Source organism: Macrotis lagotis, chromosome 7 (genome assembly GCF_037893015.1).
Source record: "Macrotis lagotis isolate mMagLag1 chromosome 7, bilby.v1.9.chrom.fasta, whole genome shotgun sequence".
NCBI classification, from domain to species: Eukaryota; Metazoa; Chordata; class Mammalia; order Peramelemorphia; family Peramelidae; genus Macrotis; species Macrotis lagotis.
Window position 1 is genome coordinate 96,065,292 of NC_133664.1, and position 20,446 is coordinate 96,085,737.

General features: G+C 41.4%; 1 protein-coding gene across 1 annotated transcript in view; it reads right to left on the bottom strand.

The window, feature by feature from the left end:
- Positions 1 to 915: 915 nt before the first annotated feature.
- LOC141494088 (SCO-spondin-like) overlaps positions 916 to 20,446 on the bottom strand; it is a 74,144-nt gene continuing 54,613 nt past the window's right edge. The window contains exons 65-83 of the mRNA XM_074195245.1: positions 19,896 to 20,063; positions 18,604 to 18,734; positions 12,786 to 12,916; positions 12,342 to 12,388; positions 11,837 to 12,115; positions 11,326 to 11,484; positions 10,794 to 10,910; positions 9,229 to 9,367; positions 8,623 to 8,825; positions 8,352 to 8,513; positions 7,501 to 7,628; positions 7,048 to 7,190; positions 6,696 to 6,742; positions 5,100 to 5,323; positions 4,726 to 4,821; positions 4,481 to 4,541; positions 3,962 to 4,092; positions 1,575 to 1,725; positions 916 to 1,169 (exon numbers count right to left, since the gene is read on the bottom strand). Coding sequence (XP_074051346.1) covers positions 1,147 to 1,169; positions 1,575 to 1,725; positions 3,962 to 4,092; positions 4,481 to 4,541; positions 4,726 to 4,821; positions 5,100 to 5,323; positions 6,696 to 6,742; positions 7,048 to 7,190; positions 7,501 to 7,628; positions 8,352 to 8,513; positions 8,623 to 8,825; positions 9,229 to 9,367; positions 10,794 to 10,910; positions 11,326 to 11,484; positions 11,837 to 12,115; positions 12,342 to 12,388; positions 12,786 to 12,916; positions 18,604 to 18,734; positions 19,896 to 20,063 — 2,540 coding nt within the window. The 3' untranslated portion in view covers positions 916 to 1,146. The remainder of the gene's footprint in view (positions 1,170 to 1,574; positions 1,726 to 3,961; positions 4,093 to 4,480; positions 4,542 to 4,725; positions 4,822 to 5,099; positions 5,324 to 6,695; positions 6,743 to 7,047; positions 7,191 to 7,500; positions 7,629 to 8,351; positions 8,514 to 8,622; positions 8,826 to 9,228; positions 9,368 to 10,793; positions 10,911 to 11,325; positions 11,485 to 11,836; positions 12,116 to 12,341; positions 12,389 to 12,785; positions 12,917 to 18,603; positions 18,735 to 19,895; positions 20,064 to 20,446) is intronic.

Here is a 20,446-nt window from a genome sequence, read left to right on the forward strand (position 1 = left end):
TTAGCACTCTATTTTCTGTCATCTCTCCAAAACCTGGCTCCTTCCCTGGACTTCCTCCTGGGCTGGTGTCCCTGTGGCCTCTCAACCATCAGCTCTACAGATGATTAACAGCTAACTCTCCCTAGATAGTTAGGATAGAGCAAATTTCCAGCTAAATGTAGCCAACAATAAAAACACCAGACCAAAAGAGAGTTAGTTGTGGTAGAGGAAGGGGCCCTGGGCAAATAGATGGATGGGCCTCTAGTCTGCCAATGGGAGGTAAAAATGGTTTAAAATGGTCCCAGCTGCAGGCAATTTAGAGAAGACCTTTTCAGCTAAAAGACCTGAGAGTATACCCATTCATTTTGTTGATCAATATGAGGGGTAAAGTACTCTGCCAAAATCACATCTGGGAATAGCAGAACCTGGACTAGTACCTTCATCTTCTGGTTATAATGCTAATGGACTTTCCACTCTACCATGCTGCTTTATTGGTAGCTGGGTGGCACAATGGACAAGGTATGCCAAGAAGACCTGAATTCAAATTTGACTTCAGCCACATATCTGTCCTGGGCAAGTCACTCAAACTCTGCCTGCCTTAATTCCCCAACTGTAAAATGGGGAAAGATTATTGTGAAGATTAAATAATAATAATGAGAAGAAGAAGAAGAAGAAGAAGAAGAAGAAGAAGAATGTGTGCCTAATAAATGCTCGTTTCTTTTTCTTTCATTTTATAGGCAAAGAAAATGAAGCCCAAAGTGGACGAATGACAACTGACTTGCCCAAGGTTATATGATTAGTAGTGGATTGTGGATTTAAGGAGCCTGTCCTTCAGAAGACACCTCTTCTGCCCAGCATTCTGTCAAAGGCACATATCTACTACCTGCTTCCCCAGAACCCTCAAGACAGATTCCACACACAAAAAATACTGGCAAATTTACTTTATTAGAGGATGAGCTGCCCCTGTACCAGAGCCTCCAAGTCATTTATAGTTTATACATACTGATCTATTGGCTTCATGAACAGAGGGGCTGTCCACCACAACTATGGTAGGCTATATTTTCACAAACTCCAAATTCCTTGAGCTAAAGCTAAAAGCTGGTCTTGAAATGAGACAATACAGTTCATCTTGCTGAACTAAGTATGTTGCCAAGCGATCCAATCTCTTCAGCGCTTTGATAAATCCCCTCCTGTGAAAGAGACCCAGGCAGAGAGAGAAATGTTCAAAAGAAGGAGGCAAGTGGCAAGGTAACCCACAGTGACTAGAACAGGAATGAATAAAGGACAGAGAAGTTGGAAGGGGAGAACGGGGTGGGGAAAGAGGCTTTATTTGTTTTGATGAGGAGGGGGTAGTGTGGATGGAGTGTAAATAGGGAAACTCTCCATAAGATCAAACCATAACTGGCCCTGTCCTTCTTGTATTCTCTGTATTCCCCTAGACCTGGCACACTGCATCTATCTTGGGATGGCAGGAAGGATCTTCTAGCCCAGGGACAAAATCCCAACCCTCACTTGAACCATCACCAACCACCATCTTTCCCACCAAAACACAAACACATATAAAAATATGCATACAGGTACTCTTGGCCTCTCACCCTGGCAGGAACTGCATTGGCAGCTATGTATGATTGGAAGTACAACAGGCTCTGTGCCACCGCCAGGACAATGCAAATTCAGGATGCGGACCGGGTTCACAGGGTCCAGGAGGTAGCTGCAGCAGTCACACATGCTCTGCAGGTATGGTTCCTGGGTGCAAATGGAAGGAATCTGGGTTAGACAGGGATCCAGATGGAGTGGGAATGGAGCAAGAGATCATGAAAGTGTCAACCTTGCCAGACCTCCCATATGCCATCAAAAAGTGTAACCTCCTCCTTTGACTCTCTCCATTGTCATTGTGCAAAGGAAGATAAGAAGCATACAACAAATGAAAGCTCTCGATTACTACAACCCACACTGATATTCAACTAATTGAATATGTATTTTTTTGTATTTTTGTAAGCTTTATGTACCTTATGTAAGCTTTGAGCTTAGAGAAGTACAAGGTTAGAAAAGGTCAACAGTCCAGTTCTCCAGAGACTTATAGTCTATTGGGAAGATATACCTTGAAACAACTAAACTAAAAGTATTTCCCCAACACACACTTGTGGGGATTTTTTGTATATAAATTTCACTACACATCTAGTGATAAAAATCACTTGGGGAAGGTTAGTCCATAGGGTAACAGTTGTCTCTATATTAGACCTAAGGAGCTAGTTGTTAATTGGGGCAAGAGGGATGATCATGGAAAAAGTGATCACTGTCATCTAAATTTCCATTTTAGAAATGAGAAAATTGAGGCTAAAAGGGATTATGGTTTGCTCATAAAACAGAGTTAATGTTCTAGGCAGAATTCAACTCAGGTTTTCCTTATGGCAAGTCAACACTTTAATCTCTAACCATAGGCTCTAAGTAAGACCTGGCAGTCTACTACCAAGACAGAATCTCAAGGATGAAAAGGATCTCACAAAACATCTATTTCAACCCAAGAATCCTCACTATGACATATTTGACAAGTGATCATCCAGCCTTTTGGGGAAACTAGGTGATGCAGTAGATAGAGTACTGGACCTGGAGTCAGGAGGACTTAAGTTCACATCCAGCCTCAGATACTTACTAGTTACATGACCCTAAGCAAGTCACTTAACCCTGTTTGCCTTTGTTCATATACTCTAAAATGAACTGGAAAAGGAAATGACAATCCACTCCAATATCCTTGTCACAAAGAGTTGGAGGTGACTAACAACAACAGGTATAGAATGAGTTATATGTCATCAGACACGGTCAATGTACCCATTGCTTTGTTTAACTGCACCACTATTGCACAGGAGGGTGTTGTAGAATAAAAATAAAAGCAACTACAATGGTTTTAGGTGGCACAGTAGATAGAGCACTTGGTTTTGAATCAAGATGTCTCCTCTTCTTGAGTTCAAATCTGGCCTCAGGCATATAGCTCTATGACCTTAGGTGAGTTACTTAACCCCTATTTGCCTCTGTTTCCTCATCTGAGATGGAGAAGGAAATGGTAAACCACTGCAGTATCTTTGTCAAGAAAACCCCAAATGTGGTCACGAGGAGTCAGACACAACTGAACAACAACATCCAGCCTGTGCTGGAAGACTCCCAGTGAGGGCAAAACCCACTTCCTCTAAAGGTAGCCCATTCTACTTTTAGATGGCTTTTATCATTAGGAAATGTTTATTTATCTTGGAGATTTTTTTTCATAAAATCAGCTCTGTTTTGTTTTATTTATTTATTTATTATTTCATTCATTCATTTATTAATCTCTGGTTTTCAGGATTTCCAATTTGGTGTTAATTGTGGATTTTTAATTTGTTCTTTTTCTAGACTAAACTAAAAAGTTGCATACCCAGTTCAATGATATGCCCTTTTCTCTATTTTATTGACATAAGCATTTAGAAATTAGAAAATTTTACTCCTGAACATGTAAAGAAATGTCCCTTCCTGTGTACTTGAGAAGATTGTGAGAGTTAGAACAGGAGGAACTTTAAAGATCAACAAATTCCAGTCCCTCACATTATAAGTGAAAGATGGATATGATATACAAGTGATATTACCAAGTTGGTTTTTTTGTTTTTTTTTACTGTGGGGAGAGGAGAAATATTTTCTCAGGGAAGGAAAAAAATGATTTTTTCACAAGCACTAATTATTTCTGTCTCATAGCATTTTCCCCCTCCAGATGATAGGAACTTCTCAGGAAAACAGAACCTTTTCTTTTTGTATTTTGTATTTTCCACAGCGTCTAGCCCAGAGTAGGACAGTTGTAAGTAATTAGTAAAACTTGCAGACTTCATTTCATCAATTTTCCTGCTCCACAAAGTGTCATCATTTTCTCTCAGTTGGATAATAGGGAACTCCTTTCTTCCTGTCCTCCTTCCCTCAGTATCCCACTCTCCACACCCTTTCTGGAGGATCCAGCACTCACCTCTGGAATGACATTAGTGCTGGAAGGACAGTGGCCACTACAGTAGCTCACCTCCACCTGGTGCAGGTGACAAGAGCCCTTGGTGATGTTTCGAAGCTCTGTGATGTGTTTGCAGGACACTAATGACTCCTCTGTTAGGAAAGGGAGGGAAGTAGGCAATGGGTATAGAATGAAGGTGGGAAGGAGAAGGGGATAGAGGAGAGGGCTGGAGCAAGATGGAGAAAGGTAAAAACCTGACTGGGTGTCTCCTCTTTTATCTGAGGGGCATCAAAGTGCTAGAGGGGGTCAGGGCCGGGACACCTGAACCAGGTCTGCAGTATAAGTAGAAGTGGGATTGGGGACAAGGGCTGCTCAAGACTATGAAGTAGGACCTAGTTTTTTCTAAGATTTCTAGTGAGAAGAGGAAGGATAATCCAGAAAGAACTTCAGGGTTATGGGAACTGAGGGAAGAGAAGAAGGGTAGAACATAAAGAAGGGCAGAGCAGGGGACTCCCCCCTGCCCAAGCATTCACTCTGTACCTACTGCCTCCTGTTGACATACAGGACAGCAACTATCTGGTTTCTGTACTTTTATCTCACCCTGTAGGAACAGTCAAAGACCCAACTTGGTAAAAGAAGCCCGCTTCACTGCCCTCCCAGTCACCCCAAGAGTAAACCTCAATGTGGAATGCCTTCTTCCGCAGATAAGTACATAAGCACCTTCAGAGATGCCTCAAGAGGGAAGAGGTACAGGAGGCCCTCCCTGGCACGGGAGGTGAGGGTACCTGAGCACAGATGATGGGGGGACAATTCCGGGTACAAAAGCTCCTCCCATCAATGCATCTGCACCACTCACAGTCATCCTGCCACTCAGCCCCAGGCTGAAAGGAAAATTATGGAACAAGAACATTTCCAAAATACCCTAGGATCTCCCAAATAACCAAAGCATGCCAAAACAAAAACAGCAGAACAGGTTCTGGGTATAATTATTTTATGACGGGAAGGAGCTGCTTTCAAATCAGATAACATGACCTTTGTTTTGGGGTTGAAGAGCTCATGCCAGTGTCCAGAGATGTGAGGGAAAGGATAAAGAGAGAAACTGGAGTCAGGGTGGGAGAAATGGCACTTTCCCTGTGGTTGGCAGAAGGGGGCATCTCACCAAGTAGATGTGTCCATGGTGCCAGCACTCGCATTGGGCAGCAGTGACACAGGTGCCTTCCTGGTTACGATAATGCCCGCTTTGGCATACACAGCCCCCCATCGGCCCCATGCTGCAGTTGCTCTGGAGGGGCTCCTCAGCATACACCTCCTGACAAGTCTTCTCACACAGACCTGGTTCCCCTGGTACCATCTGCTGCCACCTTTCTCCAGGTGAACACTCTGCTAGAGAGCACCACAAGCCCCACTATTCCATTAGCCCAAGACCAGGAATCCATCCCTCAGACCAGGAAGCAGATGTCCCCAAAGGATTCTATTTTTCTCCTTCCCTTCAGGGTCCCCAGAAGACTCCTTGCCCCTACACTCCTTCTCTATACATCTCATCTAGACTGATTTCCTTCCTCGCCTTCATCACATCACTCCCACCTCTACACATTCTGTTCCCTCTGTCTCCTATACACTTCTCCACCTGTCCATGGAATATTCATTCTCCAAGACTTAGCTCAAATTGTCCTTTTGTCAAGACATTTCTCCAACCACCCCAGCCCACACGGCTCTTTCCCTTTTCTCACCTCCTCCAGCATCACTGTCTATACCACTGTGCTATCATCTTCTCTTTAAAAATGGTTCCATAATTGTTCTGTCTGCCTAGTCTCACTCTCTCCAGCTAAATTACAAGCCTCTGGGGAGCAGAAGTGTGACTTATAGAAAAGAATTCCAAGCTAGAAGCAATTATAGAGGCCTTGTCCAGCCAAGGCCACATGGACAGCAAATAGCACCCTGGTCCTTTCTGATTCAAATGCACCAATCCCTCCACTATCCCTTGTTACCTCTTGTCCATGACATTCTTTCCACCCAGATGCCTCATCCTTTCTGATCAGTCAAATCCTACCCATCATCCTGGGTCCAACTCAAGTCTGGCTTCTCCAAGAAGCCTTCTTAACTGCTCCAGCCCATGAGTTTTCCCTTCTCTGAAAAATCCAGCCCAAGCTTCTGTGCATCATGCATTGTTCCCCATATTATTTTTCCTTCCCAGCTAGATTGCAATCTCTTAGATGGTCAGGAGGCTAGCTCCTCAAGCTTTGTATTCACCACAGTATTTGTCTACTGCTGGACACCTAAGCAAGTGTTCATTCCTCAGAGGGGTAAAAGAATCTATAACATGGTCCCTAACTTCCAACTTTCAATCTAATTGGAGACACACATAGATAATGACAATGGTAGGCAATAAAGGAGTGCTGATGAATATTAGGTGACAGAAATACTACATAAATTGAGGATAAATACTATATAAATTGGTCAGTGGTCACTGGGTGGGTCAAGGGGAAATAGGGGCCCTTGAAGGATAGGTAGAAAGCAAGTAAATAACCTCAACAAATCAGGGGAGGAAGGATCAGGACCCATCCTCCCCAAACACACCCTCCTGGCCACCCATAACTCCCATTGTGGTCCCATTCCTACCCCCACATCCATAGCCCTGGATGTTGGGAAGATGAGGAGATTGGACATGAGCCAGATTCTGAATCCCTTAGACCTAGAGCAAGCCAGGTGAAGGGATAGTGCCATGGAAGGATCACTGGGTAGGGCTATGTCTCACCTTGGCAGTCACCGCTAGAACAGTTGAAGGATCCTTCCTGGCAAATGCTGGAAGATCAGAACCACAGTATTCAGCTGAGTATCTCATGCCATTCTCTTCCACCCTTCTTTCCCCACCCTATTCCATCCCTAACCCTTTTCTCTCCCCCTATTTCTCCCCAAAGGCCCTTTCCTCTAATAAAGTTCCAAGTGGCTTCACCAGTTGGTATAATTCCAACTGAACACCCTACTCCATCTCCTTCTGTCCCATCACCTCCCAATCTATTCCATCCCTACTCTATCCCATCTCCTTTCTTCCCCCCACCCCCATTTCCCCCAAATTTTCTTAGCTATTAATTCCTGGGCGCCCTCACCACTGGGTACAGTTCCGGACAAGTATGGTCCCAGAAGGTAGCTCTTCTGCCTGCTCCTCCAGGGTCAAGAAAAGAGCCCAGGGCAGTGAAAACTGGACACAGGGGCACTCAGCCAGGGGTACACATCTACCAGTCTGCAGTAACTAATGCAGAAGCATGACAATGACTTAGCCCATGTCCAGGGCAGGCTTTTGTCGGGCTGGAGCCAGCTGCCTCCCCACACTGACAGTACCTGGTTGGAGGATTGCCAGTCCCAGGCCTTGAGCCACTCTCTGCCCCTTCCCCTTTCCCAGGATTCCTCTTTTTATAAGATCACCCAAAATCTCTACTCCCAAGACTGGGCACATGTGTCACTCTGGCATGTAAGGAACATAAAGAGATAGCCCCCCACACCACCTCCCGACAAATGCACCCCTCTAACCCTCACCCCTGCAGCATTTTCACTATATTCACCTGCCCATCAGGACAGCTGCAGCCAGGTTGGCAAGGCAACTGAACACAGAGGGTGCCATCCTGTAGGTCTGAGCATCGGCTTGGGCATGATGTGGCACAGGGGTCAGATCTCTGACCAGGAGGGCATTCTGGAGAGGGGAGCAAGGCAGACCATAGCTTCATGGGAGAAACCACAAGACATAGAAAGAATTAAGTTTGGGTCCCCTTCCTAACCTAGACGGAAAGCAGCATAGAGCTGGAAATCATGAGGCCTGGTTTCATAAATGGACTCTGCCATTGATCATGTGAATTTGGGGCAAGTTATTTAATTTATCTGTGCCTCGGTTTCTCCGAATCAGCAATGAAGATATACTGCCTTCTCTGCTGTGGCTAAGAGTTGCTGAGATAAAATGAGATCATGAAGACCATGACATCAGGGGAAGTGATGCCATGATATGCACATGAATTGGATTTCAATGAGGGGTGCCGTGCTAAGTCACCAGCCTCACTTCTTCCTCCAGAGCCACCTGAATCCAGTGGCCAGATATGAATCAGGACACCTGGAGATGGCCCTGGATGTGAAGTAATCAGGGTTAGTGACTTGCTGAAGGTCACCAAGCTAGTAAGTATCTAGGGTCCGATTTGAGGCCCACACTCTACCCACTGTACTATCTAATGCTCTATCAGCTATAAAGTTTGTTGGAAAGGTAAAAAATATTTTGTGGAAATATAGAATCCTTGTCTCTTACTCTAAGTACACCTTACCCTGTCCTACAGTTTAGGATTTAGAAGCAAAGAATCTCTAACCCTTACCTCTTCTACCCCCAGATCTGAATGCCTTCCACCTTCCTCTGCTTCCCTCACCCCCTTACCTTGGCTGCAGGACTGGGGGTTGCATGTCCTATGGAGCCTCAGGGGTGAGAGCAGGGGGCATAGTGTCCCCAGAGGTGGATCTCTTTTCCTTTCTGACACACCGCCTCCACAGCTGACACTGCAATCACTCCACTCTGACCACTCACCCACTTGACATAAAGCTGAAATACAGGGTACCCTCAGCCAGTTCCAGATCATAATGGCATCTGGGGCAAAAGAGCTGCTTAGGCATGATACCCAGAAACTGAGGGACCAAACATGAGCACTTACTTGTGCAGGACTCGGAATTGCATTCTTCCATCTGTTTGATGTCCTGGAGTTGGCATGGGAACCCCTGGAGACTGTCTTCACAGCTCCGGTGCCGCTCCCTGGTACCCCCACCACAGGAAGCTGAGCAGTCACTCCAGTGTGACCAGGGTCCAAAGGTCAGACACTCATAGGGTGTGCACACCAAGGACCCATTGACACAAGTACTAAAGATAGGCAGATACACCCAGGGAGAAGAATTGAGGTCTCAATCCCATTTTCCCTCTTCCCACTCCTCTCCACATCCCACCTCTCACTCACCCATCCCCAGGGACTACAAAACTGATATATGCATGCTGATAAATGCTTAATAACTGACTTTCCAAAAAACGTACACATGATATACTTTTAAATTTAATCTGTATTATTAAACTTTTCTCCATAACTTTCCTAAATCTGGGTAATCAACAAGATAACAAATCAGTCCTTACAAAAAGCGTTTGCTACTTTCTGAGATGTAAATGTTCATTTTGAAATTTTAACAATTAGTCCTCTGGAGCCAATTCTAACTAGCTCTAGCACACCCCTGGTTATAGGTCAACCTCCCTAAAACCACTATCACCCCTATACCAGTTATGGCAGTCCAACTGCAGCTCCCCAGTTGGGGGCAGTTTCCAAGTGGCATTGGAGCTTGGGAGGTCACAGGGACAAGAAGATATAGGTACACAATGTCCATCCTGAAGCAGCTGACCAGGGGGACAACGGCAACCTCGGTGGGAGAACAAGATTTGAGGGGATAAGGAAAGATACACACACACACACACAGAGGTGCACATGTACACATGAATTCATTCTTGCCAAAATGCACAATGGCCTAAGGAGACTACAGAAAGGGGAAGCTAGGTGGTACAGTGGATAGAGCACCAGCCCTGGAGTCAGGAGGATCTGAGTTCAAATGTGACCTTAATAATTACCTAGCTGTGTGACCTTGGGCAAGTCACTTAACCTCATTGCCTTGAAAAATCAACAACAAAAAAGAAGAAGACTACAGAAAATATAAAATACTTGGGAATCTGCCTACCAGGACTCACAAAAACTATATGAACACAATTGCAAAGGATTCTACACAAACAGAGAAGGATCTTCATTTGGAGAGATATTGGTTGCACATGCGATAGGATAAGTAACATCAGATAGGATAATAGTAACATTCATCTGGAAAAACAAAATGTCAAGAACATCAAGGAAATTGTGAAAAAAAAATTGTGGAAAGAAAGAAGCCTAGAAGTACCAAATTTTAGACTATACTGCAAAAGAGTAATCACCAAAATAATTTTGTACTTGGGTGATTAATATCAACGTTCATCAGTGGAACAGATTAAGTATACAACATAGAAGTAAATGAGCACAGTAGCCTGGTGTTTGAAAAAAATCCAAAAATCTCCTTAGTGGAGCAAGAACTCAGTATTCAACAAAAATTATTGGAAAAAAACTGGAAAGCAATCTGGCAGAAACTAGATACAGATCAGCAAATCACACCATATTGCTAATATATAATGGCTCTCCATTGCCTACAACATTTTCTTTCCTATTTTTTCATATTTTTTGCAAGGCAATAGAGTTAAGTGACTTGCCCAGTGTCACACAGGTAATTATTAAGTGTCTGAGGCTGGATTTGAACTCAGGTCCTCCTGACTCCAGAGCCAGTGCTCTATCTACTGCACTACCTAGTTGTCCCTGACTACAACATTTTCAAAACTACTTGGGAAACTGAACATTTGGGGACTAGAAATTCATTAGTAGAATCCATAAATACTTTTCCAACAAAGATATAGGTATGAAAAAAAAAACCACACTACTTCCTTGATCATAAAAGAGAGTTGGGATTAAACAAAATAGAGTGAATGAAATTTATTTTCATACAGGAATTATTATATGTGTAGCAGTGGCTAGGGAGTTGGAATCAGTTTTTATGGCTATTAGCCTAATTCTTTGTTAGAAATTAAAACTCTGGGGGGCAGCCATGTGGCACAGTGAATATAGCACCAGCCCTGGAGTCAGGAGGACCTGAGTTCAAATCCGGCCTCAGACACTTAATAATTACCTAGCTGTGTGGCCTTGGGCAAGCCACTTAATCCCATTGCCTTGCAAATAAAAAAAAAAGAAATTAAAAGTCTGAGTGGATAGATTTATACCTGGGCTGCAGGGCCCTTGAAGACACTGCACTCTGTTCCAAAGGTCAAAACAGCTGCGGGGACACTGGTTGGCACAATCAGCTGTTGGTACTGTACCTTGAGCCTCACAAATCTCCCCTGGGACACAAGATGTATGTTATAAAGAATTTGGATAAATGGAACCCCCATTTTGTCCACTTCCAATCTCTCCACCACATCATTCTTTTCTTCTATAATCCCTATCTTTGCAATTCCTTGATTCTTCCTCATCTCTGACTTGCCCATTGGCACTGTTCTTAAAGAAAGGAAGGGGAAGGAAACAAGCATTTATTAAGTAACTACCATGTGCCTACACTGTGCTAAGTGTCTTATAAATATTATCTCATTTGATTATAATCTTGTGATCTAATCTTGTGAGGTAGATGCTATTATGATCCTCATTTTACAGTTGAGGAAACTGAGGCAGAAGCTAAGTGTTGGCAGGTCATTCATTATTCAATGAGAACCCTCCTCTTCCTGTTATTACTCTCAGGTTCCTGGAGCAGGAGGTTACCTGGGCATGGATCGGTATTGCAACTTTCTGTCTGAGCCAAGGGTTCCTTGCATTTTTCTCTGGCAAGACCCCTTCCTTTCCGCCAACGTAGTCGGAATCCTCCACTACAAGATACTTGACATAGACTCCAAGAGCCCCAGGGTTCCCACTGACAAAGATCTAGATGGGCAAAGAAAGAAAGATTACTGGGGATAAGTGGTAAAAAGGAAAGTGCAGGGCTCACTTGCCATCCCTGCTTCCTGCCCTATACCAAGGCCTTCCTTGGTTTCCTTCTGGAAGCACAGCTGGCTCTGGGGAGGAGCAGGCCTTGCCAGTTATTTCTGAAAATGTCATGTTCAGATTGGCAACTGGAGATGCTTCAGCCCAAAGGCCAGGAAGGAAAATGGAAGGGAAGGAAGGGAACTCGGATCTGGTTCAAAATCTTCATTGGGTGCGGACACTGGCTTGGTCATTCTAGAAAGCTCCCAGCTCAGTCCTGCCAATAGGACTACTTCACCTTCTCTCATGTTACCTTGGCAGACTTCAGGGTCAGGACACAGGCGCCGCTGGACCAAAGGGGCAGTACAGAACTGGGGGTCCCCAGTCCAGGCCTTTCCTGTCTCAGGATCTAGGCACAAGCGGTGCCGCTGCTGCTCAGAAGCCAGTAAGGGGAAATCAGCAGGCAAAGGAGAGGGTCCATCCTGGGGTCCATGCTCCTGCAGGAGACTCAGGGATGTTGGAGCCAGAACAGCCAGTGGCAAACAAGGTCCACAGGGCGACCACTCTGACCAGCCACTCAGGGGTAGAAGACCTGGGAGCAGGGCACAGATAGAGAGAATCCAGAACGGTCTCCCATATGGTTGCATCAACTCTAATGGAACTCGTTAGACCTAGGCATGAAGGAGACTGGAGAATTAGGGGAAAAGGAGGCACAATGAGAAGTGGTTAGGCTTGGGAGATGTGAGCCATGGAGGGATAGCAAGATGGGCTTGGGGCAAGGATGGGAAGGAGATGGTGTCAAGATGAACTAGAGTTACCTTGGCAGTTATGACTGGAACACTGCAGGTCCCCATCCTGGCAGATACTGTGGAGAAGGTATTTTTGTGGGTGGGGAGAGCTGAGCCTGAATAACCCCTAGGTGTTGGGATATGGAGCAGGGGACATGTCCCTGAGGGATTTAGTGAGTGAAGGTAAAGGAGAAGCAGAGCACTGAGAATAACCAAGGACAGGATGGGGGAAGAAGGATGCACTCCTGGATCCACATTCTTTGATGTTCTACCCCAGGCCCAAGCTTCTTAGACCTTTAATCCATCTGCTCTGTCAAGAGTGAACAAAGGTTCCAACCTTTCCCTACCACTCCCCATCCATTTCTTGGCCATAGACCTTAGACCGAGAGTAAGAAAGCTAGTTTCTCCAGCACAGCCTCCGTCCCAGATTCTCCATGAGGTCCCATCTCTAAACCATCTCCCTCCATCACTTACCACTCCTTACAACCCAGATGCAAGTGTTCTCCAGGAGCCACAGTCTGGGGCTCCCCTACTCCATCACTGGGGCCCAAGAGACAGTGACACTGCTCAGGAAGAACACAACCCCCTGCCTGCTCTAATAACCCCTGGAAGAGAAGGAAATAGGAATCAGGAGTGAGATTCCCAGAGTCCCGCTGGTCTAAACGTCCTTGTTTCCCTGGATACACCTGATGGGTGTTGCAAAGGGGCTTTCTAGAGACATTGACACTAACATCGACATTGACATAGATAGGCAAAGACCTAGACATTCACATTGACACAGACATTGACATAGATAGAGATAAGCACAGACAGTGACACAGGCATAGACATAAACACATCCGTTGATGTTGACATTGGCACTGGCATTGACATTAGCACCAGCGTAGATATAGACATTGCAATTGTCATGGGCGTGAATGTAGACATTGACATTGACATAGACATGAACACAGACATAGACATATATAGATATGGATAGATATAGGCATAGATATTGACATACACATAGATGTAGACATAGACACAGATAGATATACACATAGACACTGACATAGATATAGACATAGACATAGATGTACACATAGATATAGACATAGACAAAGACATAGACATTGACATATATACACATAGACATAGATATACACATAGACATTGACATAGATAGATATAGACATAGACATAGACAGTGACATAGATATAGACATAGACGATGACATAGATATAGACAAAGACATTGACATGGATATAGACATAGACTTTGACACAGATATAGACAGAGGCATTGACACAGACATTGACATAGACACAGATATAGATAGATATAGACAAAGACATTGACATAGACATAGACAGACATAGAAATAAATACAGACTTAAATATAGACAAAGATAGATATAGATATAGACATAGATGTTGACATAAATATAGACATATACTTTGACATAGATAGACTTAGACATAGATGTTGACATAAACAGACATAGACGTTCACATAAATATAGACAAAGACATTGACAAAGATATAGACATAGATTTTGACAAAGATAGAAATAGACATAGATGTTGACATAGACATAGACATTGATGTATATAGACATAGACATACACATACACATACACATAGAAATTGACATAAATATAGACATAGACTTTGACATAGATAGACATAGATGTAGACATAGACATTGACATACACATAGACATAGACGTTCACATATAGACAAAGACATTGAAATAGGTAAAGACATAGACATTGACATAGATATAGACATAGTCATAGATGTAGACATAGACATGAATGCAGACTTAGACATAGACATAGGTAGATATAGACATAGACAATGACATATAGGCATAGAAATAGGCATAGACATTGACATAAATACAGACTTAGACATAAACATAGACGTAGACACAAACATAAATACAGACTGAAACATAGAGGTAGACATAGACATAGATAGATATAGACAAAGACAGACATTGATATAGATATAGATATAGACATAGACATAGATACAGATATAGACACTGACATGGATAGACATAGACAAAGACATAGACATAGATGTAGACATAGACATAGACACTGACATGAATACAGATTTAGACACAGACATGGGCATATACATAGATACAGACATAGATGTTGACATATAGACATAGAAATAGGCATAGACATTGACATAAATACAGACTTAGACATAAACATAGATGTAGACATAGACATAAATATAGACTGAAACATAGATATAGACATAGACATAGATAGATATTGACAAAGGCAGACATTGATATAGATATAGACATGGACATAGACATAGATATAGACAAAGACATTGACATAGACATAGATAGACATAGACATTGACATACAGACAAAGACATAGGCATAGACATGGACATAAATATAGACTTAGATATAAACACATACATAGACATAGACATAGATGTAGACATAGACATAAATACAGACTGAGACATAGATATAGAAAGAGACATAGATATAGATATAGACATAGACAGACATTGACATAGACATTGACATTGATATAAATACAGACAGACATAAATACAGGCTTAGACACAGACATAGATATAGACATAGATATAGATATAGACATAGGCCTTGACACAGATAGACATAGACATGCCTGTTGACATAGAGAGATATAAACATAGATGTTGACATAGATACAGACAGATTTTGACATAGACATTGACATAGATACAGACATAGATGCTGATATAGATAAAGACATAGACGCTGAAATAGACAAAGACATAGACATAAATACAGACTTATAAATAGACATAGATATAGATAGATATAGACATTGATATAGTTATAGACATAGACATAGACAAAGACAAAGACATAGACGTAGACATAGACATAAATACAGACAAATATAGACATAAATACAGACATAGATATAGACATAGACATTGACAAAGATATAGAAATAGACATTGACATAAAGACAAAGACTTTGACATTGATAGACATAGACATAGATGTTGACATAGATATAAGCATAGGAATAGATTTGGATAGACAGAGACATAGACATTGACATAAATACAGACAGACATAGACATAGAAATAGATAGGCATTGACATAGATATAGACACAGACATAGGCATAGACATTGACATAGATACATATAGACATAGACATTGACATAGATATAGACATAGACATAGACATAAATACAGACTTAAATATAGACATAGATACATATAGACATTGACATAGATATAGACATAGACATAGACATAAATATAGACTTAAATATAGACATAGATACATATAGACATTGACATAGATATAGACATAGACATAAATACAGACTTAAATATAGACATAGATACATATAGACATAGACATTGTCATAGATATAGACATAGACACAGATATATACATAAATGCAGACTGAGAAATAGAGATAGACGTAGACGCAGACATAGGCAAAATTACAGACTTAAATACAGACATAGATAGATATAGACATTGACATAGATATAGACAGAAATACAGACTTAGACATGGAGGTAGACTTAGACATAGACGTAGACATAGACATAGACATAAATACAGACTTAAACATAGACATAGATAGATATAGACATAGACTTTGAAATAGACATAGACATAAATACATGCTAAAATATAGACATAGATATAGAAATAGACATAGACATAGATAAGACATAGATATTTACATAGATATTTACATAAATACAGACATAGATATAGACATAGAAATAGACTTACATATAGACATATACATTGACATAAATACTGAGAGACATGGATATAGACAGACATTGACATAATATAGACATAGACATAGACACTGAGATAAATACAGAGAGACATAGATATAGACACAAGACATTGGCATAGATATAGACATAGACATAGACAATGATATAAATACAGACTTAAATATAGACATAGATAGATATAGACAAAGATATAAATACAGACTTTAATATAGACATAAACATAGATATAGACATAGACATTGACATAAATAGACACAGACATAGATGTTGACATAGATATAAACATAGACATTGAAACTGACATATACATAGACATAGATATAGACATAGACATTGACATAGACGTAGAAGTGGACGTAGACGTAGACGTAGGCATAGACATAAACATAGATATTGACATGAATACAGACATAGACATAAATACAGACTTAAATATAGACATAGGTAGATATAGACATTGACACAGATATAGACATAAATACAGACTTAATTATATGATATAGACATGGATAGATCTAGACATAGACATTGACATAGATATAGACATAGATGTTGACATAGATATAGACATAGACTTTGACATAGAAAGACATAGACATAGATGTTGACATGGAGAGATATAGATATAGACTTTGACATAGACATAGACATAGAGGTTGACATAGATAAATATAGACATAGATGTTGACATAGATATAGACATAGACATTGAAATGGACATAGACATAAATACATACTTAAATATAGACATAAACATAGACACAGACATTGACATAGATAGACACAGACATAGATGTTGACAGATATAAACATAGACATTGAAACTGACATATACATAGACATAAATATAGACTTAAATATAGACATAGATATAGACATAGACATAAATACAGACTTAGACAAAGACATAGATGTAGACATAGACATAAATACAGACTTAAAAATAGACAAAGATAGATATACACATAGACATAGACACAGATAAAAATAGACATAGACGTTGACATACAGACTTAGACATAGATATAGACGTAGACATAGACATAGACATAAATACAAACTTAAATATAGACATAGACATAGATATACACATTGACATAGGTATAGACGTAGACATAGACTTAGACATTGACATAAATACAGACTTAAATATAGATAAATATAGACATAAACATTGACATAGACATAGACATAAATGCAGACTTAGAAATAGACATAGACAGACATAGACATAGAGGTAGATGTAGACATAGACATAGACCAAAACAAAGACTTAAATACAGACAGAAAGATATAGACATAGACATTGATATATACACAAATAAAGACTTAAATATAGACATAGATATATATATACATAGACACTGACATAGTTATAGACGTAGACAGACATACACATAGACAAAGACATAGACGTAGACACACATAAATACAGACAAATGTAGATATAAATATGGACATAGATGTAGACATAGGCATTGACAAAGATATAGAAATAGACACTGACATAGATAAAGACAAAGACTTTGACATTGATAGACATAAACACAGATGTTGACATAGACAGATATAGACATAGAAATAGACTTGGATAGACATAGACATAGACATTGACATAAATATAAACATAGATATAGACATAGATAGATATAGACATAGACATTGACATTGACAGAAAATGACTTAGGCATAGACATAGACTTAGATATAGACATACAGACTTAAACATATATATATAGACATAGACAGACATAGACATAGACATTGACATAAATACAGACAGACATAGATATAGACATAGACATAAACATAGACAGATATAGACATAGACATAGATGTTGACATATATAGATATAGACATAGACATTGACATTGACATAGAAGCAGATATAGACGTTGACATAGATATAGACATAGACTTTGACATAGATGGACATAGACATAGATGTTGACATAGATAGACACATAGATGTTGAAATAGACATAGACATAAATACAGACTTAAATATAGACATAAAAAGATATAGATATAGACATGGACACTAATATAGACACAGACATAGACATAGACATTGATATAGATATAGACATAGACACAGACACAGGCATAGACATAGACATAGACATAGATATAGACATAGACATTGATATAGATATAGACATAGACATAGACGTAGACATAGATATAGACATTCACATAGATATAGACATAGACAATGACAGATATAGACATGGACACTGACACAGATCTATCATTTCAGTGTCCCCTCAGCCTCGAGAGGTAGATGCTATTCTTGTTCCCCTTTTACAAATGTGGAAACTAAGGCTTTCAGAGAGGTGAGGTCAGTTGATCAAGTTCACACATATAGTAAGGCAAGATTTGAATTCAAGTCTTACTGATTCTAAGTCCAGAAAGTGCTTTTCTCACAATAACCTTAGGCCATGCCCTCTCTACCTCCCCAGAACTGTGCCCTCCCTGCTGCCCTTCTTCCCCTCACCTTGGGGCAATAGCACCCAGGCTGACAAGGAGCTAAGTCCTGGCAAAAACCAGCACGCTGACGGGAGGCACAGAGCCCAGCACAGGGAGATCCGCAGGCCTGGAACTCAAACGGAGGCTCACAGTTCTCCTCTGTGGGGAGCAGAAGTTAGAGAAGCAGAATCATCCGCTGGGGAGGACCCCAAGAGTCCCCTCCTCTCCCATACCCCAGAGTATTACCAAGACTACCTGATTGACAGTGACCCACCCGAAGGAGAGATTCCAGTAGTGTGAACTAAAGATCATAGAGGAAACCTTGGAGATGGAAGGATGGGAGATTTGGGACCCCCTGCTCTGCGCACTGGAAGGCAGGGAGTGCTATTCAAACAGAAGAAATAGCTCCTGAATTCGAGGCACTAAGTTCCATAGAAGGAATGTGGCTGACCCAGCAGTCCCACCCCAACACCCATATAAAGCCACTAAGGCAAGGAAGGAGTTGAGGGAATGAATGACGCTTTAGGATTGTGCTGTGAAAAATCAGGGAGAGCAGCAGGGAGGAAGGTGTGGGGAAAGGAAGAAAAGTAGCTAAAGAAGATGGTAAATGGATAGGAAGGGAATAACCAAACAGGTAGGAGAGTGAGAATATTTTAGTTTGACCTGAAGTCTGATGATGAGAGAAAATTTGCCAGAGATAGAAAACTTTGGCACTTCGCCTAGCTGGAGCAGAGACTATGGAGCAGTGAGCAACCCTGGTTAAGGGATGAGTTTGGATGGGGAATAATAACCATTCATGTAGACTTTAAGGCTAACACATGCTTTCCTCATAGCTTTGTAAGGTAGGTGATAGAAATGCTATTATCCCCACTTCTCAAGTGAGGAAACTGAGGTTGAGAACAGTTAAGTCAGGGGCGACCTGAGTTCAAATACAATCCCAGACACTTAATAATCACCTAGCTGTGTGGCCTTGGGCAAGCCACTTAACCCCATTTGCCTGGCAAAAAAACTAAAAAAAAAAAACCATTTAAGTCACTTGGCCCAGGGATAAACAATTAGTAAGTATTGGAGCCAGGATTTGAGAACCGGTCTTCTGATTCAAAGGATCTTTTCCATTATGCCACAGCTGCCTTTCCACACCACATCTACCATGAGTAAAGGCAAAGAATAGTTACTCTTGGTGTGGTAACTGCCAGGCAGGATAGAGCCGTGGTCAAGAGGGCTGTCGGGAAACCAAGGGTGGCGGCTTGAGCCTGGGGCGTCCAGCATCTCTATACTTCCTCCCTTCATTCTTAATATCCCCCAGTAGCCATTTCTCACCAGAACAATTTCTGGGGTGGCAGGGTCTGAAGTGGCCATCAAGACGAGTGCAGGGGGTCTCCTGAGAAGTCCCCCTGGTGCCAGGGCCCTGATGCCGGTATCGCTGCTGAACCAGCACATGGCATGAGCAGACCGTCCAGCTACTCCAGCTGGTCCACACACACTCCTCTAGGAAAGACCACAAATCAAGAGGTCGGCCAGACGCTTCTTTCAGTGACTTCTTATAAATCCTCCCAATCTTTGCTCCCCTATCCTAACCCCAGCAAGAAAGGGGAAGTAGTAAGAAAGCACAGACTATTTAGAGCATTTGGGCCATTTCTGGCAGGGTTCCTTTCCCATGATTCATAGTTAGACAAGCTTTCTACTATATCCTTCTGTGGAGCAGAAAGGAGTCTCTAGAGAGCAAAAATAGAGAAGAAAGAAAAAGAATATAATAGAAGTGAAATAATAAAAACTAGAAAGTCCAGGGTTTTTTTCTTTTTTCCAAAAATAGATACTCAAATCATGAAAAAAGATAAAGAAACCACATTTACAAAAATGTGGGTAAATTT